This window comes from Amblyomma americanum, chromosome 7 (assembly GCF_052857255.1).
Source record: "Amblyomma americanum isolate KBUSLIRL-KWMA chromosome 7, ASM5285725v1, whole genome shotgun sequence".
Taxonomy (NCBI): Eukaryota; Metazoa; Arthropoda; class Arachnida; order Ixodida; family Ixodidae; genus Amblyomma; species Amblyomma americanum.
Window position 1 is genome coordinate 11047645 of NC_135503.1, and position 27875 is coordinate 11075519.

General features: G+C 47.1%; 2 protein-coding genes across 2 annotated transcripts in view; one reads left to right on the forward strand and one right to left on the reverse strand.

Moving 5' to 3' along the window:
• The window catches only part of RpL24 (ribosomal protein L24), a 304226-nt gene that overhangs the window by 144335 nt on the left and 132016 nt on the right, over positions 1–27875 (forward strand). The window lies entirely within an intron of this gene.
• The window catches only part of Cep97 (centrosomal protein 97kDa), a 151437-nt gene continuing 124161 nt past the window's right edge, over positions 600–27875 (reverse strand). Inside the window, exons 10-18 of the mRNA XM_077631139.1 lie at positions 19521–19743; positions 17614–17682; positions 17029–17257; positions 16380–16496; positions 14681–15005; positions 11632–11981; positions 10194–10269; positions 9401–9883; positions 600–5366 (exon numbers count right to left, since the gene is read on the reverse strand). Of these exons, the coding sequence (XP_077487265.1) occupies positions 5280–5366; positions 9401–9883; positions 10194–10269; positions 11632–11981; positions 14681–15005; positions 16380–16496; positions 17029–17257; positions 17614–17682; positions 19521–19743 (1959 nt within the window). The 3' untranslated portion in view covers positions 600–5279. The remainder of the gene's footprint in view (positions 5367–9400; positions 9884–10193; positions 10270–11631; positions 11982–14680; positions 15006–16379; positions 16497–17028; positions 17258–17613; positions 17683–19520; positions 19744–27875) is intronic.

Below are 27875 nucleotides of genomic sequence, written 5' to 3' on the forward strand. Positions count from 1 at the left end.
AACGGACCACGTGCAACTCCAATAACTGTGGCAACTCTGTCGAGACCACAATGCGATGCGTTACATCGTTTAGCGGGCCATGTACTCGAGTTTCGGAGAAGATGGACGCGCCGGCACCAAAATTTTGTTGCACTGAAGCCAACGAATTGTCTGGAAGAATGCTCTGTGCTGGAACTGCTTTAGGCAAGAGAAGATTTTTGCATGTTTTGTGCAGTGCTCGACAGAGCCAGTCATGCACAATAGTTTGTTTGCAGTATCGAATGGTTACAGAACTGTTGCAGATTGAAGTATTCAGCGTGAAATGTGCCGTGAAATTTTACTCCATAAATATGAGATTGTCAAATGCAAGCTGGGAGTGCGAAACGGCATGGTTAAGAGGTTGGTCCAAGGCATTGTAAGGCCACGTTACTCGATCTCTTTTAAAAATAGGTAGGTGTCAACACAGTGTTGCGTGGTGCTGCACCCATTGGCATGCATTGTCAGCAAAGGAAGGGCATATCGAACACACCTTTCACCGAGCTCATACCAGTGCCTTTTTTGCAATGGCTGAACAGGTGTTCTGCATTGCGAGGCGATTTTCAAAAGCCAAACAAAAGAGCCATTGACAAATAGATGTCATATATTAGCTTGTCTGGGCAAACATAAACCAGTATGCAGACAATTTTTTGAAGATTCGCGAATAAGCATGCTTTTATGACATTCTTCTCTAGTACACAAGCTGTTGAACAAGTTTTAATGTGGGTGCGAATAAATCCTTGGGGCATTTTGTTGGCATTAGATAGCTGCGCATCATTAGCATTGGGAAAGTCATTTATCGCTTCAGCAACCATGTGAAGAGCTTAGCCAGTTCAAAGACAACTTCAGTTATGATCGTGTCAATTGGCGAATGCCTGCAAAGGTGCTCTGACTAGATTGTGTCTGCAAAAATACAACCTCTCAACTGCTGCAACACACTACAAATAAACAAGACAGTTCGCAGTAGCACATGCATGTTGGCACTCTTCATACATACTACAAATGAACAACTGCTTTATGCTGTCGCAATGCAGAGGTGTCACTAGGTAGTAGAGGCTAAAGCAGAAAATAACTGCAGTAAAACCTTATTATGATGAAGTCAAAGGTATGTGGAGATTCTCTTACTGCAACTGTTAAGTTACTTGCACATTTGTGGCACCGAGCTTTCAGCGGGAGCAGCAGTGTTTTCATTATGTCCATTATTATTTTTGCCTTACCTCATTTCATTATAATAAGGCTTTACTTTGCTGGCAATATATCTGCACTTCAGCAGCACAACCACATTAATACACTATGCTTCTAGGAAACTCGACAACATGCAGAATCTCTATCGGATAGAATGCTTGCAAGCTACAATGAACAACAAAGCAAAACTGTATATGTGCACATGCTACATTGCGCACAGCTAAGCTACTTGGTCATCTCTCTAACATCTGGACCCTGCGGGCTAGCTCTTTGGTGAGAATCTGTTGCTCTTCTTCATGTCAGTTCACTGGCAGAGACCGAGTTCAGACATCAGGAACAGACAGTTTCGCAGGCTAGACTTTGCCCAGGTCAACAAAGCGTGTATGCATTAAATGCCTTCGAACACAACATAACACAACCACTCTTGCTGTAGTAATGCCGTCTTGGACGCTTGGATATTCTGGACATTTTTGAGCTTTGCACCAAATAAATAGTGTGGGTTGAGCCAGTCTGAAGAGGACAGTGTGGTCTGCATTACTGGTATGCAGCTGGCCTGTGTCTACTCTCAGTTCTCCGTTGTGAATGTTATGTGATACCACAGGTCACATCCAGTATTTCAAAGTATGCTGTGTGCAGTATGTCGCAAATACTTTTAAGCTCTACCACTCACAGCTATTGACATAAGTTGTGGTACACCAATACTTTGTATGCAGAGTTACACACAGAGCTGCTATGCAGGGAACTATTGAACTAATGTGTGTCTGCTGCCCCATATTTTTTTTGGTTTTGAAGGCTGTGTACATGACTGGCTTGAAAGCACACCAAGCACCTCACAACTTGAAGAAACAGCATTCGGTGATGTCAGTGAGAATCAAGCACTCGGTGACGTGTGCTGGCATTGAAAACTGGAATGTTCACTGCAGCCAATCTAGGATACATTCTTAACACGTAATATATAATAACCACCTGTGCTTGCTTTTTGCCATAGAAGCCACAATGTCAATCATATAAGTCGACAGTACAATCAATTGCTCATTCCACAGTGGAACCCAATGGGGTTTCAGGCCATTATCACTGGGTGAACAGATACTCATTAAGCTTAAGAACACAGTTAAGCAAGATTTTCACTTAGTATTGTGTGAAGCGTTGCAAGGGGCCAATCACTGCACAGTGGCAACATACTGAAACACAATGTGGCCAGCACACACACACACCAGTTGTTATTGGACGAGCATATGGGTGGATATTAAAATGAAACAAAGAATCCAGTTGACACCCTTGACATGGATTAGCCTGATTTCAGCTACATGAAAAAAATCTCTTCAATACAGCATCGCAAGCAAACTACTATTGGGTCAGGATAAAACGTTAACCTCACCTGTGAAAAGAGCACATTTTACCTTTCTTTGTTCATCTCGAAATAGCAACTATTATTCAATTTTATATATAAAGGGCTTAATGAAGTGTGCATTCATCAAGTGAAGTCAAATGAACCTTTTACTGCACAGCTGAAAAATGTGCCATATGTGTCTGCATTTTAATTTAGCCCAATAGTAAGCAAACCATGAATTCTGGTTTACAAGCCATAGCCTGTAACGTTCGTTTGCAGAAGCCTGCTTTACAAAGTGCTGTCAAAGGGTAGGTATACTGGAACCCCGATTATAATGAGCTTTAGGATACCACACTGCAGTGGTAATGGCACCTATGGTAATTCCGTACCCTAAAAACAACCAACAAAATTGGAGCTCCGCCCTAAGGGTATGACGCGATAGCGTAGTGGGTTAGGCACTCTGAGCAGTGCAAGACCTTTGAACGCATTTTTTCAATTGTTTCAATTAATTGATCAATTACACACTAAATTTTCTTATTTTGCATCATCAAGCATTGGCTTTTCATTCTGAGCATTTGGTACCTTTGAACCCCCCTTTTTACAATTTTTTTCATTTCTTTAATTAATTAATTACAATGATTTCATTAACTCTCATTGCCTATCACAGAACAATAAGCATCAATCACTAGAACCACAAATTACCATATGATTTTTTTTACGCTGCCCCCCGATTATTTCAGACACACGGTGCCGACGCCTTTTTGATGGAACAAGCTGTATATGCTGTCCAATAATATTCTTTAAAATGTGTAAATTCAGGGTAGTTCTAGACCAAGCACGAAAGGTCTATGAAACTGTCACTTGTGTGCTCAGCTTGATGAAATGCAACATCACAAATTTTCAGTTTGTTTGTGGAAACTCGCACCGTCATCTGTGCCACTGGCTGACTCAGACAAGAAACCACCGCCAACATAACGGCCTGCCGCTGCTTTGGGGCCGTCGAGTAAAGGCTGCAGGCGATTTCGTTTGCTCAAACCACGCTTGAGAGCAGCACGATCGTGGCGTGCAGGTGCGTTAGTCACGTGGTTTCTTTTGTATTTCGCGGGCTTTCTTTGGAGCTGGGAAAAAAAGGCGCACGCGAGGATTTCCTTATCGTAAATGGTGGAATGGGTGTTTTGGAAGGTGCTCGACAACTCTTCAAACGCAATTTGTCATCTAAAGTCAATATTTATTAATTTAGATAATTAAACTTAATTGAATATCAATTATTTGCGAAACAGAAAATTGCCTGTGGTGCGCAAGATGGCTGCCACCAATATGCAACTGGTTTCACTCGCCTGTCTCTAATAAGTGATTCTTTAACCCTTGGCTCAAGTTAGCTGGGACACACCCGGTATATAAGCGCACCTTTTGGAGAACTTGTTCTTCAGGAATCCTAGCATTTTTTAAGTGCAAAATCAAAAAATCACATTCTGGTAACATTTACCTACCAAAACATCCCTCTTGAAGGATGTAAACATTCCTAGCATTGCTTCCTTGATTTATATAAATTTTTGTTGAATACAACACAATAGACATTCTACAATAGAGCACTTGCAATAAATTAAACGGAATAATTGAATCATCCAATGTGTGCTTTAATAAGTTTCGTGATACTAGGTTATGCAAAACAATAGAAATGGGTCACAACTGCAAGATCCACACAATGCACTATGCAAATAAGCCATGCAAATATGGTTCCAGAACTGCAGGACTTCATATAAACAATGTCACTTCCAAAATTGAAACTAAATCACTCAGTACTACTGGCATTATTATAAGAGCAGCCATTGTCATTTATATTGAGTAAATTTCATAACATTGGGTTCAATTAAGGTACAGTTGCTTTTTTTTCCCCTGTGCACCTTCTAGACAATCTACATTATTCCGAACAGGTGCCATCACATGAACTAAGAGCTCTGAAGCATTTCCTTCAGTCAGTAACAACAGAAACAACACTATAACGGGAACCATGAATTCTTGAGCACTAAACAGCATTACTGAAGCCAGCAGACAAAAACAGACATAAGATGGTTCAGCAGATGGGGCCACTGGGAGCAAAAAAAAAACCTCTGATGAATTGAGAAGCTTATGACCTCTGCTAGCTGATGGTAATGCAATGAACCCCGCAAAACCCGGAAAGCTGAAATTTACACATGGTAGTTGGTCTGGCAGTGCAAACGCTAGCTTCAATCAATAATTTCAGAGCATGAGCTGTTCAAAAAAATATCAGTTCTTGCACCACTTCATTCTCGTTTCTGTCAAAGAAATGTGAGCCTTCCATCAAGAAAGATATCAACTCCCTTCGGGCCAGACAGCAGAAATAACCAAACCAATTTTCCTTTAACCACTGCCTCGCAGCGAACAAATTTTTAAACTGCAGCAACAGTGTCCGTTCGAGCACTGCCAAGTATGCCAACTTCCTTAAGAAATGAGTGATCGTGCCGGAAGTGCTGAAGCACCACAATACAAAGCATTGTATAATACAGTGAGGTAAATCTGTTGTATACAGTAATTACAGTGAAAATAAATAATTGATGCAGTGGCTTCAGTAGAAAACATAGGCAAGCTTTTTTTTTTCTTCAGCCTTTCGATGCGGAAATCTCAATTAACAGCAGTAAAAAAGAAATGCGGTGCAAGCATCACAAAAGAGGAATGCAGTTGTGTTCGGTGAAAAAAAATAAAATGACAACAGCATTCGTGGCCTCCTTCATGGCTTGGAAAGCGCGGCACCCATGTGCTCCAGGCTTCCGTCCGGAATGGCCAGCTTCATTATGACAGCTTCCAACCTGGCCAGCTGTTTGAGAAAATGAAAAAACAACACCTTTTCTTGCACTTGGCTGCATGCGCAGTGTTTTGTTTGATACAAGGCTATAGGGAGCTATGAGGCCCACAGCGGCATTTCCTTTTAATGCACTAGCCTCAGAACTATCATTGGTGCAAAAAGTATCTGGCGTTGGCAGTGTGTGAAGCCTCGGAGGAAAGGGGGCAAAGTGAAGAGGGGGAAATGGCAAGAGGGAAGGAGATAAGAGGGTGGGGCAAAAGTGAAGAGAGAGCAACTCAGTGGGAGGCCAAGGTCTCCAAGCAGAGTTGAGGGTTGGGGAGAGTGGCGAGAGGGTGCGGCATCACACCATGAATGGTGGACTGGATTACGCCACCTGCCATAAGTGGGAACACTAATGCTAAAAGCACACTCTACTGCACGAATCGCATTGATTGTCGGTGACTTATTGGGATGCGAGCTCCACTACGCCATGTTTCGCCAAGGTAATCAGGTGCTGCAGTTTGACCTTCAGTTGTGGCTGTGACGTCAGACCACGTGACTCGCCGCAGCTGCAGCTGCTGTGCCACTGCACTGACCGCCACTGCGCAACTGCTCCGACTGCAGTGCGCTGACCACCACTTCACCAAATGTAGTCATGTGATTATGCACGTGAATCGGCGTTCGCTTATGGTGGCGATGCCGCTCTTGCATGCAGTTTCGCCATGGACGAGCGCGCCTGAGAATGTGCCTGAAACGCTTGCGAGGCGTTTCAAGCGTCTAACCAAGTGTAGCAAAGTGTAATGGAGCTTTTGCTCTGTCTAACTAGACTTAGAAGAGTTAAACCACTCCCAATTTTTTTTTGCATTGAAATTTATCTCATCAAGTTAGCACCCACATGTGTCCTGTGTACTACATGGCCTTTCTAGGACCAATGTGTTGAAGAGGGCTGGTTGGTACTGACTGAATGCAAGCAGCTAGATTTGAACAACAAAGGAACACAGAGCATTCATTTGAGCATTTCTAGGCATGAGCTGTTAGGAATTGATTTCTACACTTCACCTTTCAGGCACTGTGTATGCATAATTCTGTACACAGTGGACTCTCGGCTTTTTCTGAGAGTGCCTAGTAGTGATTTCCTTGTTTCAGATTAATTTAATATCCTACATATCGCAAACAGTACACTTTCCGCTGCCAGTCTGCAAACACAGTAAATAATAATGAAAATAGCGAGCTTGGTCAGCCTCCGCGATTCTCATCAGACAGATTATGCCGCCAGCAATAATATTTTTTCTTTAATTGTTATAGAGTCATGTGCAAAGAAAGAGCGATACCACAATCTCTGAGGTACTTACTGCCAAATCCTGGTATTCCGTTATTTTATTAGGATACAACTTGAAAATAAAGGCAGTTGGTAACGATGGGCCCCTGTCCACAGCATCCTGTGTTTCTCCACTCACCAATTACTACAGTGAAAAAAATTAGCTTTTTAATGTTTGACTGTATCAAACAAGCCCATAGGCATCAAGATTCTTTACCTCATAATTTTGTCTCGTGATTAGTTTCTTGTTTATGTAAGAAGAAATGCTTTAAGAATGGTCTACTTTTTGTCGCAAAGAAATTTTGTTCGGTAGTCCTGAATGTGGACGAAGCTTCGCTGCAGACTTGGTTGTATCCGACTACTATATAATTTGTAATTATATAGTGTGACACTTTCTATGAAATTTTGTACATGCCTGATAAAAATTAAGTGTTTGTGTTTTGCATTAGGGAACAAAAAATTGGCTTTCCTGCGGCACTGGATATAATATTCAGGAGAGAATATAGTCACTTCGATTAAAATAATGAGCAGCATTTCATAGGGTTAACAATTAATAAAGTACCATCAGGAAGAATAGGATCTCAGTCATAAAAGCAATGCACAATGCTCATAACTGCTTGATGTTCACATCTGCTGGCAGCTTGTGGCCAATGTGTGAAGCTGGAAGCAGAATATTCTTGCGTTCTTCAGTGAATTGTTAAAGTGGATGAGCCTCAACAAATATTTCACCTACATCCCTTGGTCGCTAATTCACACCAGGGAAGCCTGCCTGGAACAGCACACCATCTTCTTTTAATTTCAGACTGAAATTCTGACCTTTGAACTGTGGTTTTTCGTTCGTCCCTCATAACCATGCAAACGATAAGTGTTTGCTACTTCCTAGGACCCTTTTAATACAAACAGCTGACTTGGGAGCTCATAATGAGTCCTTAACCAAACGCTGCAAATTTTTACTGGCTATCTGGGCCTCAGCTCCTTTGCACAGTGCTGGCCGTATCCCATAGCTCTTAGTGACCCACTAAATGCCTTATATATATATATATATATATATATATATATATATATATAGGACATATTTTCTGTAACTTGGGCCGCCGAGGTGGCTCGGTGGTTATGGCGCACAGCTGCTGACTCGAAAGACGCGGGTTCGATCTCGGCCACGGCGGTCGAATTTCGATGGAGGCGAAATGCTAGAGGCCCGTGTACTGTGCGATGCCAGTGCACGTTACGGAACCCCAAGTAGTCGAAATTTCTGGAGCCTTTCATTACGGTGTCCCTCATAGCCTGAGTCGCTTTGGGATATTAAATCCTCATAAACCTAAACCTTATGTAACTTGGACAACTGACTAGTACCATTTGAAAGGGCACACAAATAAAACTGAATCACTATTGTTGGCTATCGCCTAGTGGTCTAGAATTTATTGTATTCTTCAATTAGCTTACCACTGGAGAACATGTGAAGAGCTTTGGTTAGAAAACTGGGGAGTGCTGCAAGAAACTGCCAGTAGTAGAGAAATTTTTATGATGACGCCATCATCCTGAATATATTTTTGGTGCTCTGCACACAAGTGTATGAAAATTAACGCCTGTAGCATCCCACTTCTGGCGGTGCACCTTTAGCTGCTGTGCCTGCATGCCTGAATCATTGTTGCTGCAATCACGCTGTCAGCACATGCGAGGAGGTTCAACCTCTGGCATTCATATGGTTTTGCATGCTTAATTTAAATTATAGAGATGGAAACATTCAGTAGAAAGCCAACTTTTCAGAAACTGCTTCATGATATTTTTGTTTGATTCTGAGCAACTTTATAATAAAAGCTTGTCATGTTGCTCCAGTGGTTCAAAAGCTCTTTTCTCAATCTTAATAAAGCATTTAATTAATAAGGAATAAAGGATGCTTTTCAGTGTACCAGGCAACTGCCAATACTACTAACTGAGTTTTTATGATACAAAACAACCCTATTACAATTAAACTGATTTATATTATATGAGACCCGTTGCAGTGCCTCAGTGGCTCTGGTTTTCGGCTCCTGACCCCGGCCATGGCAGCCGTATTTATATGGAGGTGAAGTAAAATACAAAAATTTTTGTGTGCTGTGCAATGCCAGCACACTTTAAGAACCTTAGGTGAATTGATCCAGAGCCCTCCACCATGCGTCCTTCATAAAACCCAAAATTCATAATTTATATTATATGAAGTGTCGCGCACATTTCTATTGTAATCACACTACCACTAATCATGTCTTTTTTTTTCCTTTTTTCTCATTAAAAAAATAGCAGGTCAGAAGAATGCACCCAAGGCTGACAACGACCTCCCTGTTTTTTATGTGTGTAAAAATCATCTATCTCTTGTATGACAGTATTCTCGACCCCTGCATCTTGTGCCACACTCTCAGCTGTAACCCTCGGTTATACGTGCATGGTCATGAGTATGAATACTGAACACTGATGAGACCACAGCAGTGGCCAAGTGGTTGAGCATTTGCCTCGCATGCGGGAGGTGTGGGGTTCAATCCCCAGTGCCGCCAGGTACCGACCGGTGACACAATGGGTACAAGCTTTCCCTTGGTCTGGTGCTCGGCTTCTTTAGGGTGAAATGCTTGGGAAATGGGTCTTTGACCCAACCTTGAGAAGTCGAAAATACCTTGTGCCATGGCGCTCTTTGGCCATAGATGCCCTTGCGCTATAAAAATCCATAATCATCATGAACACTGATGAAACAGAAAATGGAGTCGGCTTAAAAGCTCACCCTGTCATTGACTGCTGTAAGACAGGCCGCCTCCAGGTGTGCTTGTGTCTTGTGCTTAGTGTCTGCTGGAATGACCTCAGCCTCGCTTGAGCGCACTTCGGCATCTGAAAAGCTTGTGCAGGAGGTGTCATCCGCACTCACAGGGTCCCCCTGCACTTGCTCGTGACCTTCGTGATGGCTCAACTCCAAATCCAGATCTGGCTTCAGCTGCACAGCAGACTCGCCCGTGTCTCCTTGGCCCAAAGGCTTTGTCGCAGCCTCAGTGCAGTGGTCTTTTGGTGCACTGACTTTCCCAGGTGAATGATTGGATGATGATGTTGTAGTGGATGCAGTCTTCCCAACAGTTGTGTCGGATGACGATGACTCTGACTGGGCCCCGCTGTGGCCAGGTCTGATGGCACCGTCGAAATGCTGTGCCAGCTGCTGCTGGAGCAGCAAGTGCTGTTCAAACACTTTAGTGATGTGTGCTTCCAGCTGGTCCACCTAGCAGAGTGAAGTGAGAAAAAAAATCCACAGACCACATAAAACTGCAATAGCTGCTAGATTATCACATATAATGATAAGCTTCTGGCAGCTCATAAGAGTTGCAATGACAAATGCACAAAACTGCACTCTGTCAATCATGGTATGAGTTCAGGTACGCACAAAAGATGCATGAACAAGGAGATCGTAAGTGGTATTTAGTAATAATCATTAAGGTGGTTTACAGCAAACAACAATGAAGCCAGCAACCTAATTACCAAGTATTGCAAACAAGGTCTGTCAAGATTACAAGCATTACAGCGTAGCTTACGTTTTTCAACAGTCTGTCTAGGGCCTCCTTGCTTGCATTCCTGCATTTCCTCTCTTCTTCTAGCTCCTTCTTTTGCCTGCAACGAATGTCAAGATGAAGACTGTTTGCCATGCCTCTCTCTGTATCTTGCAAAAAGCAAAGACAATGGTGGTGCCTGCCTTTTACGCACACTTTAACAACAGTGATAAGACACTATGCATGAAAGGGACAAAAGGCTCTTGAATGCAGAAAAGTAAGCCGATATGAATGAATAAAGTGAGTTGATAGGATAAAAGCATAATGCAGGTCAATCAACAACAGAGTTCAGGTAGGCAAGAAAACAACCCAGATGTAAAAAACAAGCAGCAGCCTATTGTGCACTTCACATCACAGTGAAAAATGATGCAACAGACGGCAGAAAGGTATTTGATTTGCTCATAGCTGTGAACCATGAGAAAAAATATAAAGCTTAGCGCATTAGAAAGCAAGTGGGCCTTCCTACCTATGGTGCTGACAGACTGATGCAATTTCAGCGTCAATGCTACTGTTCATTCTTTAACTGTGCTAGGGATAGTACAGCAGGTAGAGGGACAGCAAAGGTGATGACAAGCTGTGAAGCCGATGGAAAAAAAATGTGCAAAAGAGCCCAATGCAGATGAAATGTACTGCACAAGCAGATGCGTTGTAAAGCACGCAGGGAAAAAAAGTGATCTGGGAGGGGCCATGCATTGCACAGTCATGTGCGTTGTTTTTCTGCCTGCATTCCCATCATTATAGTGCTGCTCAAATACGGCTCTGCTGTTTCTTGCCATTTTTCTTTTGCACCCTTTTATTTCCTTTTCCTAGCATGTGACCTGGTACCAACTAGAACCTCTTCTAATCATCCAAACTGCCCTTCCTTATTCTTTTTTAAACAGGTGTAGACACAGAATCTTTCGTTACATGCCTTTTCTATGGATGGTGCATAAACACACCATGTACCACGCCACATGAAATTCGCCTGCACCCAGTAAAAAATATTTATACCTAAATTTCTTTCCCAATGTAGCCTCAGTTTCAACAGCAAACTGGTGGCTATGATGTCACAAAAAAGGTTGAGGTCATGTGATGTATGCAAGAACAGCAACAGGTGCTTGTTCACTCGCTGTCATTCCAACTCCTGGGGCAGGCCAGCGTAAGAGTTGGAGCACACTAAAACGAAAAGGCAGCGATTGTGTTGCAATTCTTGTATGCCTCACGTAATCTCAACCCTGTCATAATGTCATAGTCACCATTCGGCGGTTGAAACTGAAGGTATATGGGAGAAAGCTCCAATAATGAATTCTCTACTGGGCGTAGGTGAGTCACACACATTAATTAGTGTTTACTAGTGCTTTGCACATCTTTTCAAAGAAATAACACACAATAAAACTTTGCTGTCTCTGCTCCTTTGAACCAGCAACTAGCCGCATTGCAATACCTGAGCAGAGCCTCTTCGGTGGTCGCCATCTTGGCCTGGATGTCTAGCACGCATTCTTCAAGCCGGCGCAGCCTCACCTCCTGGCAGGCGCGCCGCACCTGATGCATGTGGGCGCGGGCACGGTACCCTCGCCACAAGGCCTGTATGCGGACAGCCGCCCGGTCCAGCACCTCCATGCCCACGGCCTGGCTGCGCTGCTTCAGCAGGGGGTCGCTCTCCACCAGGGCGAGCACATCCATATTGTTGTTGTTGTTGTTGTTATTGTTGTTGTTGAGATTGTTGCCCTGAGCGGCCGACAAGTAGGCTGGACCATTGCAGTACTTCGGGGCCGTCCGGGTCGCAGCCTTGTGCTGCACATATACACAAGCGGAGCATGTGCTTACCGGTGAAATAAATGTGGACGCCAACTTGAATGAATGACGTTCGGCCATTCAAATTTTTGATTAGAAGCACAGATAATGTCAATTCTAGCTATGGAACCATCAGTGAATCAATTATGCAAGTGGTTCTCGGCACCTCGATTTTTCAATATAGATAGAGCTATGTACAGGGTGTCACAAGCAACCAAATGTCTGAAGAAATGACTAACTTGTCACCAGGATGGCGCTAAAACAATATTGTTGAGGGCGGCACACAGAAGTGTTTTCAGTTTAATCTAATCTAGTTAGTGAAAATGAATTCTTAATCTGCTTACACGAGGTTTCCGATGTATCAGCCCTCTGCTTGCGGTAGCCGGGTCAAAACGCACCTTTATTGCCAGTTGTGGCCGTTTCATGAACTGTTTCTAAGTTCATCACGCACAGAATCCTCTAGTAACATTCTCAGAGCCTGTGACGCGATCTATTATTTCCGACACAGCTAAGGCTCGGCCGTCGGAAAACTGTGACCACATGCCCTTATATCGAGTATAAATACCCATGCATATATACTGCCCCGCAAAGAACAAAAGAACTTTGCACGCTCCTCTCCTCATCTGACTCTTTCCTAATTTGCTTCTTTTATCCCCTTTTCCCTAATGTCCTGTCAGCCGATGTTCATGTGGCTACACATCACAGCTTGCTTGTGCCGTGCTGGTGAAGACCCAGCTTCAGGGATCAGCTGGTCTCGATCCTCAGTGCCACTGGGTACCCACCGGTGATACAATGGGTGCAGGGTTTCCCCTGGGCTGGTGTTTAGCTCCTTTTGGATGGAATTCTTAAAAAATGGGCCTTGGACCGCACCTTGTGAGGACGAAAAATACCTTGAGTCATGGCGCTCTCTGGCCAAAGCTACCCTTGCACAATTAAAATCCATCATCATCGTCATTGTTGTCGCCTGCTGGACAGTTGCATTCTTTCCATTTTGCAGGTGAAAGCCAGTTACACGGATTTAAGGTGGGGAGGAAATATTTGTCGCCTTCTGAAGCTGGAAAGTGACGTGGGACAAGAGGCGGTTGAAGAGGAAACCGGTTGGAGGGAGTGGTAGGTGCAGTTCATCGCAGGAGTAGACAGGAGCATCAGCAGAGCCAGCACACTGAGCAGAGCATGCAGGAAAGTGCGGTGGATGGAGGGGGTGTAGCACGGCGCACCATGATAACAATAAAGTAGCAGTGCTAGAACTCAACTGGACATGTTCAAAAGGACGAGTGCAAATGTGTGTGCATCAGCGGCTGCATAAAATAAAATAAAACCAGCTCCTTGCGTCCGAAGTAATAGGTGCACACGATGCCTCCAGCGAAGTGTTCTGGCAGAACGCGTATGTACCTCAACCAAGCCGGGAGTGCACATGAAAGAAATAGACGTGCAAGCAGAGACCTTTTCATACATAGTGCTGCCATAGTGCCTGCGGAGTATGCCTGCAAAGAGGAACAGGTTCTGCCTTCAGTAAGGAGGAGTCCTTGCAGCAAAGGTGGGCACGCCGGTTTCCCTCGCACTGATTCCTCTTCGTTCGAGTCCCTTCTGTCTCACGCACAGGTATGCGGTGTACCACACAAGGCACAAACAAGGAGGACAGCAACCCAGCATGCCCTCAAGTTGTCTTTCCGTTTGGACGGGCAACATAGGCTTTCTGTCAGCCGGTGGCAAGGCGACGAGTCCAGCGGCAGAAATACAAACGCCCAGGTCACAGGGAATAGAAGGAACGACCCAAGCAGAAATTGCCGACAATTGATGAAAGGCCAAGCATTGGTCTTAGAACGGCAACCGACCTGATCAGCAACTGAACGTTGGACCAATGTTAAGCAGCGACGTGACTGGTTTAAGGCTGGCAAGGATGGTTGGGCTGGTGACATGGAGTGCCGAGTTGACTACTCACTCGGGTGCCACCCCTATGTCATGCCAATGTCAGGCTGACTGACAAGGGCTATAAAAATGTATTGCAGCGCATAATACTGCACTTATGTGCAAAAGCAAAGGTAAGATGGTTTATAGTTGCGAACTACCAGGCGTCGAGTACACATGTGGTTTTATCGTTATTTTTGACCGGAGCACTTACATTTTAAGGCTCATAACACCACCATATGCTTCGCTCTATAAACCTCAATAATTTTGTGGTATATTGGAATCATATATGCACTTCGTAAACAATGCTGTCAACTTCCACTCTGCAGCGTAGTGCCCTGCTTGTCTAAAGTGTACTGCATACGCTCGCTATTCCAAAGGTCATGAGTTCGCATCCCAGTGATTCTGCATTTCCTTCCTTTCTTAGTGCTTATTTGAGCCATGCTCTCAGAAACTAGAATGCACAAAACTACGGCTGGAAGACTACACGCAATAAGTCTATTTAATTTTAAAGCTATAACTTTTTCCAAATTCTGGCAATAGTCTGACAATATGTTGGGCCAACATTGGTAAGACCAGCATTTAGTGCTGGCCCGAGATTGAGGCGCCGACGCTGGCCGCGTAAGGCACATGTACATCCCTAAGCTCAGCCCGATTTCCTTCAAAATCGTGCCGAGCATTTTTTATAGGCTGGGGTAGAGACGTTGGCCCGACCTCATGCCGAGGTAGTTTTGCCTGCTACTTATATGAAAAAATGACAAACCATGTGCAACATGATACATTCGACTCACCGGTGAGGCGGCGGCGTACGTGAGCGGGCAGGCGGCCGAGACGGACGATGATCGCTGGGTCTTTCGCGGCGACGCGGTGGCGACCGTGGCGTAAGGCGAACGGCCCGAGGGCGTGCGGAAGCTGGCGCTGCGGCTGCTCAGGCCCCCGTCCGAGGGGCTGCGCTGGTGCAGCCGGCTGCCGCTGGCCACCGCCGGCGCCGCCGAAGGGCCCACACTGCCGGCGGCGCCTTCGAAGCTGCGCGTGGTCGACATGCCGCCACCACCGCCGCCAGCGAAGGACGGCGCCTCCGCCCTCTTGGACGACACCTTGCGCACCGGAATCGCCCTGCGCAGCCCAAGAAGACACCACCGCCCCGTTGCTCTAGGAGCTAAGTGCTAGAGTCTCGTCTCGTGCTAGAGACCTTCCTTCCGGAGGAAGATGCGGGATTTCAGAACAGAGGAACTGACTGTATATAGGGCCAGCTACACCGCCACGTCTGCTCTCCCTATATCCTCAAGGAGGTAGAAGAGAACATAAGTTGCGATGGAAGACTTTAGTCCAGTCAGTTCAACCTAACAGTGATCACCTTCAACGCTTCTTAAAAGTATTCGACAAAATTGCAACACTGTGTGCTTCCTCAAGGAAAAGGAGGCGACCTGAGACCAATGCAGTGCAATGCGAAATACAGGGCCTTGTATGCCACTGCGGGCACTCGCCGTGATCAACTTTCTGCGTTCATTTGCTCCTGAACACAACGCTGGTTATAACTTGTCAACAACCAACCTGGGAAATCATTTCGTGCCTTCACGCAATCTGCGGGCGGGCTAATGCCTCGAGCAGCTGGATGCTTGCAGTTTGATATCTTTGTGCGATTTCTTTTGCCATCCTCAAGCTAAACATGCAGACGCATGAAATAGAGCAGTTCTGTGCAGAATGTGCGATGAAGAATGTTTAGAAAACAGCATGCTGGTACAGCGTGGCTGACAGATAGAACCCGAGCAGTGGTGCATAACGTATACGCTACTGGTGCCTCCATTTCTGGCTGTTTTTAGTCTTAATGCAACACGCAAAATGCTGCTTCAACCAAGCATTGTTCTGCTCATTGTACACATGAATGGGCACGAAGCATGACAACCAAACCACAGCAAGCAGGAGGAGCTGTTAGCTTCCGTAACCAAGAATGATTTCTTTGCCCTTCATTGAGATGCGTTGTAGAGTAGGATACATGGTGCATGCCGTATTATGGCTCAAATCTTGAAATCTGTCAAGGCGCGTTTATACTCCGACGTAACGCGCGCGTGCGCTGCACGGCGACGTCACGTCGGCCACAGCGAGCCCCACTATACTCCAACTGCGCTTGACCGCCGACACGTTCAGCGGATTCAGCGCACCCTGACCGCGCTGGCGGAGACTTGGAGCATGTCTCCATTTCGCGCCGAGTGCGCCAGCCGCCGCCAGCCCGGCCAGACCGGTTCCGCGTGCTCGTCGGGGTGGCGCTGCTTCGCAAACCTGCGAGAGATGACGCGTCGAACGTTCTGCGCATGCACTACTCCTGGCGCAGCCACTGAGCCGCGTCAGAGCGGCCGGACTGTTGGAGGGCCGAATTCGTGCCTGGCGTGGTGTCGCCAACCTGACGTGACTGACCACCGCCGGTGCTCGCCCGCGCGCCGAGGAAGTCGGAGTATAAACGCACCTTCAAAGAGCTCACAAACAGCTCACCTTGGGGATGAGCGACCATAGGAAGATTTTCCGTAGTTATGCAAAATCGGTGATCCGTCCGAACGGAATTCCGGGACGGACCGGGTCATGATGTCATCCTTGCGAGAGCGCCTTTGCCTGCAAAAAAAAAAAAAAAAGAGGACATCATGAATGATACTTTTTTGCTGTCTTGTGAAAACGGCGATTCTGTTCGCGAGTATACGAACACCACATACTGAGCTGAGTACACCGCAGGACAAGAGAATTTCTCAGAGACCTCCAACGGCAGCTGATCGGGCCAGTCAGGGCCCACACTATCAGAGAAGGTTTCCTGAGCTCATCATTTGATCTCGCTCTACGCCAACCTCTACGAAGTTCCTTCCCTCGGCATGCACTGTATGCCCGTAATAATTTTATACTGTCACTGTCAGCAGTCAAAAACAAATACTACACGTTTCGTGCCGTCGGTTTTAGCATGCTCTCTATGATTTAACTAGACCTGGCACATCAAAAGCAAACGAGTTCCCAATCAGTCGCACTGCAACAATCCCACAAAATCATTGAACAGCTCATACGTAGTCTGTCTATTTAATATGCCATCAGTCTCGTCATCTATAGCCGAGGCTCTGGAGACTGTTACGTCCAACAGCGGCAGTCAGAGAGGCCGCACCTGCTCCGCTCGTTTCCACTGCCGCCTCCGTCCGAGGAGGAGACCCTCTCGATGGTGACAGGGCCATGGGGGTCCATGACAGAGCGGGTCATCTCTCCGGCCATCAGCAGCTCCGAGGGGTCGCCAAGCTGGCACTGGGTCTGCGACCTCGATGGCCCCTCGTCCGAGTGCGCCAGCAGGTCCGGGAACGGGTCGAACACCGAGCCTCGCTCGTCCTCACTCGTCGAGACTGCATGTGCAGCTAACCCGTTAGTTAGCCTTCGCGCACTTTTCCTCACTATTTCTTGAAGTGACACTAAGCATCTTGAAAAAGAAAAATCAATGCAACAAAAATGATCCAGACCTGCCGTGCGTACGATTGCGCAAGTCACGGCAGAAACAGATGCACGCAAATCAGCAGGCTGTTCCAAGAGAACTACAGCCAACATGTAGGCGTTACACAGGGAAGAACACACGTACTGCCTCATGTACGTGTGTTCTTCCCTGTATGGCGTACATCTATTTGTTGGCTGTAGTTCCCTTGGACCATGCACTAACTAGCTCAGGCACAAATTCTTCTGCAGCAGGCTGTTGCTGGTCACTCACAGTCGGCCCACTTGTCCTTGGCGAGGCATGCCTGTCTCGACGACGGCAGTCTCCCAACGGCGCTCTTGGCTAAAAAGAATGAGAATGAACGAAGGAACATAACTGAGCGCCAGTTGACACAGCATCACGGGAATGCGGGATATGCCACAGCGGTTGGGGCAAGGGTGTTCTGATAGAGTCCCCTGTTGACAAGAGCTAGAACAAACGACAAATAGATGGAGGAGGAGAGCAAAAGGGGAGATGGGATGCAGTATGAACAGCATGGTATGGACAGCAGGGAAAGAAAGAAGAGAAAAATAAGGAAGAAGAAGAGAGGAGAATACAGATAATGAGGGAGGAAAGGTAAGCAAGAATAATAGGAAGGAAAGGTGAGAAAGAGTAAGGAGACGAAAGGGAATATGAAGGGACAAAAGAAGTAAATAGAGAAGTGCAAAAGATCACTACATGGAATAAGAGGTTCAGGAGGAAGATCATAAAGAAAATAATCAGGAATGAAGGAGTAAATGGAGATAAGGTAAAGGTCGCAATGATTATGGGGTTCAAGAGGAAGTGGATGAAGAATGAAAGATAAAGGAGGAATATAAAGGAAGACAACAGATCGAAGAGCTACATGAGAAAGTTAGGATGAGCAGAATAAGACAGGCGTGGGTATAGTCCCTCCGTCCTTTGATTGGTTTTTGTCTATCCATTTCCCTGATTTCACTTCCATCCTTGCGGCATAACATTTAGAAGTAGTCCTAACCGTGAGTAAATCGGGTCCGTTCTTCAGCAATACTCACGGACAGTGCTTTATCACTGTGGACACCTCTTTCCGCATTTACTGAACCACAGGTAATACGGGTGTTCCAAACCCAGACTCCCACGCATGCTTTCGATTCTACATATCTGCGTTTATATCACTGCGGTTACATTTCGGAGGCGTATGCTATATAGTGAGACGATATATTACCAAATTCGCAATGGTTTCTTCTTTTGAGCGCCAGCTCCTTTAGTTGACCCATAGCAGCAAACTTTGGCGATGATGGCAGTTTTCATATTTCACCATTTAACCTTCACCTGCGCCAGCCTGATAAGGCATTGCCCCTCTGTTCTGCCCGCTCTCTGTCGAACCAGCTGAACCCACAACTTCTCACTGAGAAGCTTTTTTCTCTTCTCCCCTTTTAAAGGGGGGGGAGTGGAGGAGGGAGCAGATTTCGCTTTAACAGATCAGCCTGCTTAGGCTGTTCTTTCCCTTGAGCCCCCTATATTTGGGCACAGTCGCAGAAATATGTGCTTCTCTCTGCTCTTATTCAATTCTTCCATCTCACAGGATTGAATTCTCATTTTGATATTATAACCTCTTCGTGGTGATTATTTATTCAATTCATCTCTTTTTAGGAAAGTCACCTTCTGAAACAAAACAAAAAGCCAAAAACAAGTAACTAGCTACATGTCAGTCTTCATGAGTAAATAAAGGATGTTACGATTTAGTTCCGACTAACATTTTAACCTATCGTTTCATGTCTTCCGATATTTATCGACCACTGCCGGCTGTTTACTATTAATTATTACTTTTTTTTGCAAACACGAAGTCCTGGCCATGATTACATAAGCGTGTGTCCTTAGTCTGCGTGTAACTGACAGTTGTATTACCGCTCTGTGGAAAAAATAAAAGATAATAAATTTGAATTTCTTTAAAACTTCGTCACTGCCCGGTACTGGGCCAAGACTCCTGCAGTGGCCATGAGTCATTTCCCGTCAATGCAGAACAAGGGTCGTTAAGCACAGCGATCGTTGAGCACAGCGATAAATATTCGTCAAGAACAATGTAACCAAAATATGGAAATAGTTTAACGGGCGTTCACGTATACATCAACTACAGTAACAACAGCAACGTCGTAAGGAGAACAGCAAACAACATGGCTCACGCCTTCGGTTCCCGGACGGCGTGTGCTGCTGCTGCGGCGAGTGCTGCTGCTGGTGGTGGTGGTGGTGCCTGGCGTTGTCCTGCGTCAACCCGGCCGCATTGGCCGCCGCTACCGCAGCCGCAGCCGCCGCGGCAGCGGGTGACATCTCGTGCAGCAGCTGCTCGCGGTGCTGGCGCTGCATGCGCAGGATGCGGGAGATGCGCTCCTCATCCTCGGACTCCATCTGCGCCGGACAAGACGTACGCGACGTCAGCCGCGCATACAGCCGCAGGTCCAGGGACGGTGGACCAAGCGGGCCTCGGACTATACCAGAGGGCCGCCTATATTATATGCCATTCGAAGAACGAGAGAGGCAGCGCAAGCCGAAGACGCGCGTCCGAATATGTGCGGCTGTCCTGTCTTCTACTCCGTGTCCCCGTGCTGAACAACGGGAAAGAGAGCTCGCGCTGCTCTTGCTTCTCGGATAATAAAACAGACAACCCTCACGGCAACACGCACGTAAGTGTCCAACCATGCGCACATTGCCATGCATTGCTGCGTTTGCAGTTGCCTGCATAACCTGCTTGACGGCATTCAGCCTCGCAACGAGATTACACAGAGGAATGTTTTCAACGAAAATATAGACACAGAATTCGAGGAGCATACAATGCCACCTAATGCGTTCGCAAGCCAGTCTTGGTCATGATTCGCTACAATCGGTGCGGGAGTCGCACTGTTCACGCTCAGACACTATAGACCATACGGAACGCTGCCTGACACGTGGTCAAGAGGAGACGCGATTTGTGCCTATCAGTGCGCAATATCAGTGGAATCTCAGAAAGAAAGGGCATTTTTAGCGCTGTAAGCCGGAAGAGCGCACGAATTCCTTGCTTGACGCATATTTTTCGATTTGATAACGTTCTTGGCGCTTATTTCTTTGTTTACTCTGCACTACACTTACAGGTGTATATTCCCGAGGCGGGTGCTGCCATAGATAAGTTTTGTAGCGATAGCTACATTACGGTAGCATTTCGAGCCGTCAGCGTGGTGCGGAGCAGCTGCCGGCGCCGCGGCTGGTCACGTGGTCACAAGGAAGAACGCGTCTCAATAATAGCTATCCTGTGTGCTGCGCTCTTGACCTTGAGATCGAGTGGCCGGTGGAACTTTCTACGGAAAGTCCCAATACTGAAGACAGATTCGCACAAGATAATAAGGCAGCGAGGTAACGTGTTTTCTAGTGGCAGCAGTTTTGTGGATGTTTTTCGAATTTCGACGGATGGCGTAACCGTACTTGACAAGTCCATCGCAGCACAACGCTCGAGGAACACGTGACCACTCCCTAGGCAATAAAAGTGGAGCGCTGCCGTGTTAGCCTAGCTTCCTGTTAGTAAGAATGTGCAATATGCAGTCATGTGATTCAGGTGCCGCGGAAGTGAGGCAGCGTTACTTCATCGCGTCGGAGCAAGAAGAGGGGTCTGGAGGATTGAAATGCGCGCCATTTTCCCGTCATTCCATGCTAGATAGCCAGTCCCGCATCCCGCACAGCACACTGCCAACGAGGTACTGCCAGAAAGTGCACACGGGTTCACTACCAGGAGCAACCAAATCAAGTAGCGGCGCCCCGCCCGCAAGGTGGTTTCGCCTCATAGCGTCCGTGCGCTGGGCGAAGTCACATTGCCGGTGAGATACCGATGTGGTGCGGTTTTTTAAACCGGACGCTGCGGACAACTCCACCGTGTTTTGTTCTTTGCAAAATTTGATTGCTTGGCTTTTTGTGGCTCTCGTGGCGTTTGCTCAGCAGCATGATGCGCATATATAGCTGAAAAACCTAGAGTGCAAAACAAAAAATTAAATGCGGACGATCAGCGTCAGATACCGTTTTTGCAATTGCTGCATTTGCTTTGAATGGCCCTCCCGCAACGCGAATGATGTGTCACAGTACCGATTGCGGCTTTACACTAACTGCTGAAGCTGCTAATGTGCAGGCGCGCAGGGCGCAGAAATACGTAGTTACTTGTTCTATTTTATTCACAATACCGTTAAGGGCTCTCGCGCGAGGGTTTCATGGTGCAGGCTAATCGTCCTCCTCAGAAAAGCACCGGTAGCCTTTAGCAAGTAGCCTAGCCTACGCTTTTTTAGCATGTACTGGCGCCACGGGTTGCTTCCTGTTTCGATGGAGTGGATGTTAGCGGAGGTTCTATTCAGCATTGCCTGCAGATAATGCGCATTTCTCTCTCGTCATTTTCACTGTCCAAACTGAACATGTGCACCGCGCGCTGTTTCCTACTGTCGCAGGGGTTCGGATATCCTGGATTCGGAGCTAACGTAAGGAAGCAAAGCTTGCGACCAGGAACCGTCGTCTGGCTCCAATAGGCTGACATCCGGGCTTCTAATGCGGTGTCAGCTCAAGAACAGGAGAGATTGTTTTTTGCATTGAAGATATCCCGTAAATTCCACATGGAAACATGATCTTCTGACCACATCCCTCCCTTTAATTCTTCGCTCATATGTTAAAAATGGTGGCCGAAGCGTATAATGGTCACGTTCCATTATTTCGCTGTCTTTTCACCAGCCTCAACGAGCGGGATAGTTACCGATAAGGCACAAAATTCCTTTCGGACATGCTTTTCTGTCACAACACGCAACTATATTTTGTAAAACAGGAGAAAAAATACTATACACAGAAAAGCAGGTAACTCACAAAAATCCATAAGCATCGCTGAGCGCAGCTAGATGCCCAATGGCGGAAGCACACATTCGAGTTACGCCAGTGCTCTTCGTACACATTTGTGCATGGATAGATGCACAAACTGTGGTGGTGGAAGATTACCGCTCGCTGTTAATCAATGGCATTGTGAGTATTTTTCTTCAGCCAAGGAAGAGTTTTTCCGAAGCTGCGCTTAATCCGCCACAAACCCGGAATAAAACGGCAAAATCAGCCTTGGTGGCAAAGTTGAAGCACGCGCGGCTATAAGTTGACAGTTTTGCGAAATGTTAGTTACTGAGATGGCTGCGTGCCCTAAAATGCATCGCAGTGACAATGTGAATGTTTCTAGATTCGTATACAACGAAATAATTAGTGTAAAGGGTGTTAGCACTCTCACAAAATGCCGTGAATTGGCACTGTGCACAACGCGCCTCAAAACGTTAAGCTTAAAATGTCCTGCGCATACACTTTAAACACGAACACACCTACATAAGAGTGGAAAGGGGAGTCCTCTAGTGTAATCCCTTATCTAGTGCAGTAGAGGACAGTTCACTCCCTTCTGTTTAGAGTTGAATTCTTCGGCCAGGAGAAAACTATATGGAAGGAAAGAAAGAGTACTTCTCACATGCGGTTATGGAGCAACCATTGAGTGAATGTTTGTACTGCATTAGCTTTCATATGGCCACTACAGTGACGCATCACTGGAGATTTGCCGCTGAGCTGGTCGGCGCACTGTCGCGAGGAGAGGAACAAACTATGGGAAAGGACACAAAGAATCGGAAGAATAAACAATAAAAGAGAGCAAGAAATAAGGCCGCTAGAACAGAACGCCCTCATGCACGCACGCACAAACTATATTCCGCAAGGCGAGTATGTGTCCGTTCTGCACGGAGCAGACATTTCGAAGCCTTTCCTCTCACGCGACATTGATCCGCGATGGGGTCGTCACTTCGCAGCGCGCACACAGATGGCACACGTTGGCAGCTAGTGCCGCACTGCACGGTACGACTGTGCAATATTTGAATTTAGGAGGAGGAGGCGACCGAACGGAGCACTACTGAATTGATCGATGAGTCGCTGAGCAAAGGAGTGGTCGGTTACACGCGACCTACGCAGCCCGTGCGAGCGTTGTTGAGCGTTTGAGGAACAGCGTAAGTCGAAGAAGAAGAAGAACTGCCGATACCTTCGTGTGCAGTATGAAAGAGAGCAACCACTTTGCATAAAAGTACGAATTTTCCGGTTCTGCTGAAGCTGAAAATGACACTTGAACATCACCTGCCAAGGGGAAAACTAATAGGAAAACAGAAAGAAGTGTACATACCGCACAAAATTATGGAGTACACAAAGTGAGCAAGGGAGGGGAAAGCCTTAGGATGCTTGCCAACGTTTCGACAAGAGGGCTTGTTTGGTCCAGAAGAGTGGAAACTTGGCCAGTTGGCACATGATGAACAGGCGAACAGACCAAAATGGATAAGGACGAGAAGAGACATACACCACCCAGTCGTCGTGGTGTATTTCTCTTCTCGTCCTCGTCCATTTTGACTGGTTCTCCTCTTCATCTTGTCTTGTCCGCTTGTCGAAACGTTGGCAAACACCCTGAGGCTTTCCCCTTGTTCGCTTTCTGTATCCAGAAACCGCTTGCCTGCCCTCTATCTACCATAATTACGGAGTGATCAGTAATTGAATGCCCATACTTCGTTCCCTCTGATACTACACACGGGGGTACGCATGCGAAACGCTTAGCGCAACTGCCACAGATATGCATTTCCACCGATTTTCCATATAAGCTCTTGTGTTGCACTGTCGAGGGTATGTCCTTAATTCTTCGTCTACTCCTTCCGCTTCATCATCTTCCTACTCTTCTACGCTCGCGTAGGGGGCACAGATTCTCACTGGCGTAGCCATAATTTTTGTTTCAGGGTGGTGCTCTGGATAAACGAACGGTGGGGAAGGGTTTAATGGGCATTACTGACAATAAATAATGAATAAAAAAACAATTTAAAAGGCTCTCTGGTGTGGGACAGAGTAAGTATAGACTCTCGAAGGACTCTCCAGTGTCCCTTTTGTGGCTTTCCGACAAAATGCGGGGTCCGGCTGCGCGATATGTTTCACCCCTAATAAACATAATAAGAAAGCGACGACCAATCCCCGTTCGCAAACGCTGTGACGTCAGGGGTCGTCGCTGGAGAGCCAGAACCTTGCTTGGTTGGCAAAAGCGCCCTTTCCGATTCGCGAGTGGCCCAAGCATGCATGGCTAGCAAAAGGCAGTACGGCCCACACCACGAAGGCTCGCTGACCCTGACCTGGGGCCTAGGATGCACAGGATGATGAAATGTGGGATATGAGGAGCTAGAGGGAGATGAAAGGCTATGATAGCCGTTGTGCAGCAGCCTTCAAAATATCTGGGACAGGACCTGCTTGTCTGTTCACTCTACACACACACACACACACACACACACACACACACACACACACACACACACACACACACACACACACACACACACACACACACACACACACACACACACACACACACACACACACACACACACACACACACACACACACACACACACACACACACACACACACACACACACACACACACACACACACACACACACACACACACACACACACACACACACACACACACACACACACACACACACACACACACACACACACACACACACACACACACACACACACACACACACACACACACACACACACACACACACACACACACACACACACACACACACACACACACACACACACACACACACACACACACACACACACACACACACACACACACACACACACACACACACACACACACACACACACACACACACACACACACACACACACACACACACACACACACACACACACACACACACACACACACACACACACACACACACACACACACACACACACACACACACACACACACACACACACACACACACACACACACACACACACACACACACACACACACACACACACACACACACACACACACACACACACACACACACACACACACACACACACACACACACACACACACACACACACACACACACACACACACACACACACACACACACACACACACACACGCGCGCACACACACACACATAATCTATTGTAAACATAAACAGACGAATGCGAGGTAAGAGCGTCGTAATGTTACTATTAATGAGATGCGCGCAGCAGATACTAGTGTCAACTCTTGGCGGCTGTCGTTTTCGTCATTGCATGGATCGCAGGTGTACAATCTTCGCCCTCTGTCACCATCCGAGCAGTCGAATTTTTTTCGGCAACCAAGCCAACCAAGCAATACCACACCAGTCACACGTGCGCCGATACGTCATCTCGAGCAGGAAGCCGGAAAATATTTCCAGGTTTCGAGAGAAACCGGTTCGGTCTTCTCCGCTGTAGAAATGTGTCGGAGCAATGGCAGTCAAATTCACCCCCCCCCCCCACACGCACATACACAAACACACACGCACGCACGCACACACACTTGTTTTTCCCAGAGGTTTCTCAGCTCTGCGTTGAGAAGGGATGCAAGTTTTTTCATGTGAGCGAAATCTGTGTGGTGATCGTGCTTTTCGGAGCTTTCCACCATCAGCTTCGAATTCTCGGATATCACTTTGCGTTGGCGAAGAATTTCCGAGAATATTGTTTCGCCGATTTACGGGCACTCGGAACATGGCCCTTGACAAACCAGTCCTTTTCTTTTGAGAGACGATTCTTTTTAGAGGGGGGGGGGGGGGGGCGGGGGGGGGAGCGCATTTGCTTTTGCACGCTGCTGGCCTCGCACCGGTTCTGAAATATTTCCATGTATTACACGTATTCTGGTAATGCCGCGTATTCTGCAATGGCGGGGAGGCGTGCGATATGTTTCGCGCGCAAGGTAACTGCGACTCAAGCTGCCAGGCTGTATACTTATCATACGCGGTGCAACTTCAAAGCAAGAACCGCAACACCGAAAGGTGGACGATGTGTTTGCATACGTCCTTTTCACGCCTAGGCCACTCTCCAGTTACAGCGACATGAACTATACCCGTCTCGCTATCCCATAACAAGCCCACTGACAGTACATTTTTTTTCCCCAAAGCCCAGGGATTCACTTCAGTTACGCAAAAAGAAGGCGTGCTCTGGTTATAGCAGACATCCCGGCTTCTGTGGTGACACTGACCGGCTATAAAGAAACCGGGGCCGCTCTTTGGCGAACGCGAAAATCTCCCCACGCGAGCGGTTTTCTTCTTTTGGCACTTCATCCGCCTCTATAATACTGCTTTATTTCGCCGAATACCACCTGGAATCGCACCCACGACGTTGTGCTCTGCAGCGCAGAACGCCGAAGCAACGGAGCTATAGTTTGCGATAGGAATTCGGAAGAACCTTCACGTCCCCAGATAACGAAATCAGCGGTGCTGCCATCAGCGCTCGATCAATGATTGCCACTGACAGCCGAAAGAAACGCGATAAGTAGTGCAAACGTTTGGTTTATGGCTTACGGGAGTTTACCGTCCCAAAGCGACTCAGGCTGTGAGGGTGAATTGGGCTCCGGAAATTTCGGCCGCCTGGGGTTTTCTAACGTGCACTGACATCGCGCAGCACACGGGCCTCTAGAAATTCGCCTCCATCGAAATTCGACCGCCGCGGCCGGGATCGAACCCGCGTCTTTTGAGCCAGCAGCCGAGCGTCGTAACCACTCAGCCACCACGGCGGCGTAATAGTGTAAACGGGCCGAAGCAGCCGTCGCCGCTTCGTAAAGACAGACCCTGTCGACGACAAATGAGGACTGAGGCGCCTTATAAACACAAGACACGTCTTGAGACCGAGAACGGTGCACCGGATAGCAAACTGGGTCGACGCTCCCTTGTCGGCATTCATTCCTCAATGACGCAGCGCAGCCTCAAAAGCGATAAGCAGGCGATCAGGCGTATGTCTGATGTGCCTGCTGCCGACACAAAGAAACGAAGCGTTTCCTCGTGAGAGATGGTTTCCCACCAAAAAACGAAGTCGCACATCAGGACAGAAGCGTAGGGGAACTATTTCTTAGGCATTTTCGCTGGTTCCTCACAGGAGAAGGCTGCGACGATGGGCTTTGTTCGAGTCAAGTTCAAAGCCCGAAATTATCGCATTCAACGCTCCCCCCTTAGCTCTACAGGTTGGTTCATTTTATTCAACGCATTAAACTCAGCGCGTATCGATGAAAAAACTAATTATAGACCGTTAGGTAATTAGTCATTTAACGTTTACAAATGTCCTTGAACAGGATATCGCCGCTCTCAGATATCCGAACCTCGAAAGCGGCGCCCTGCAGCGATTATAGCACGTGTACAAAATTAAACGAGGCATTCTGCATGTATACGAGAGAGCTTCGGAGCCTAGGAAATTCCTTTATGACGCCGTTGCTGTTCGCCCGCGCGCAGCGTCGGCGTGTCCGCAACCTGCTATGGCTTATACAGAGGAGCGCCAAATCGGGGAGAGGGGGGGGGGGGGGGGGTGAAGCAGCTTTCGCGGTGGATGATAAGATATCTGCTCTCTTTTTCCCCCATGGGAGGATCCAGCAGCTACAGCGCCCCGTGCGTCACGCCTCGAACACGTCGCCAGTGCACCGCGTGCCAACA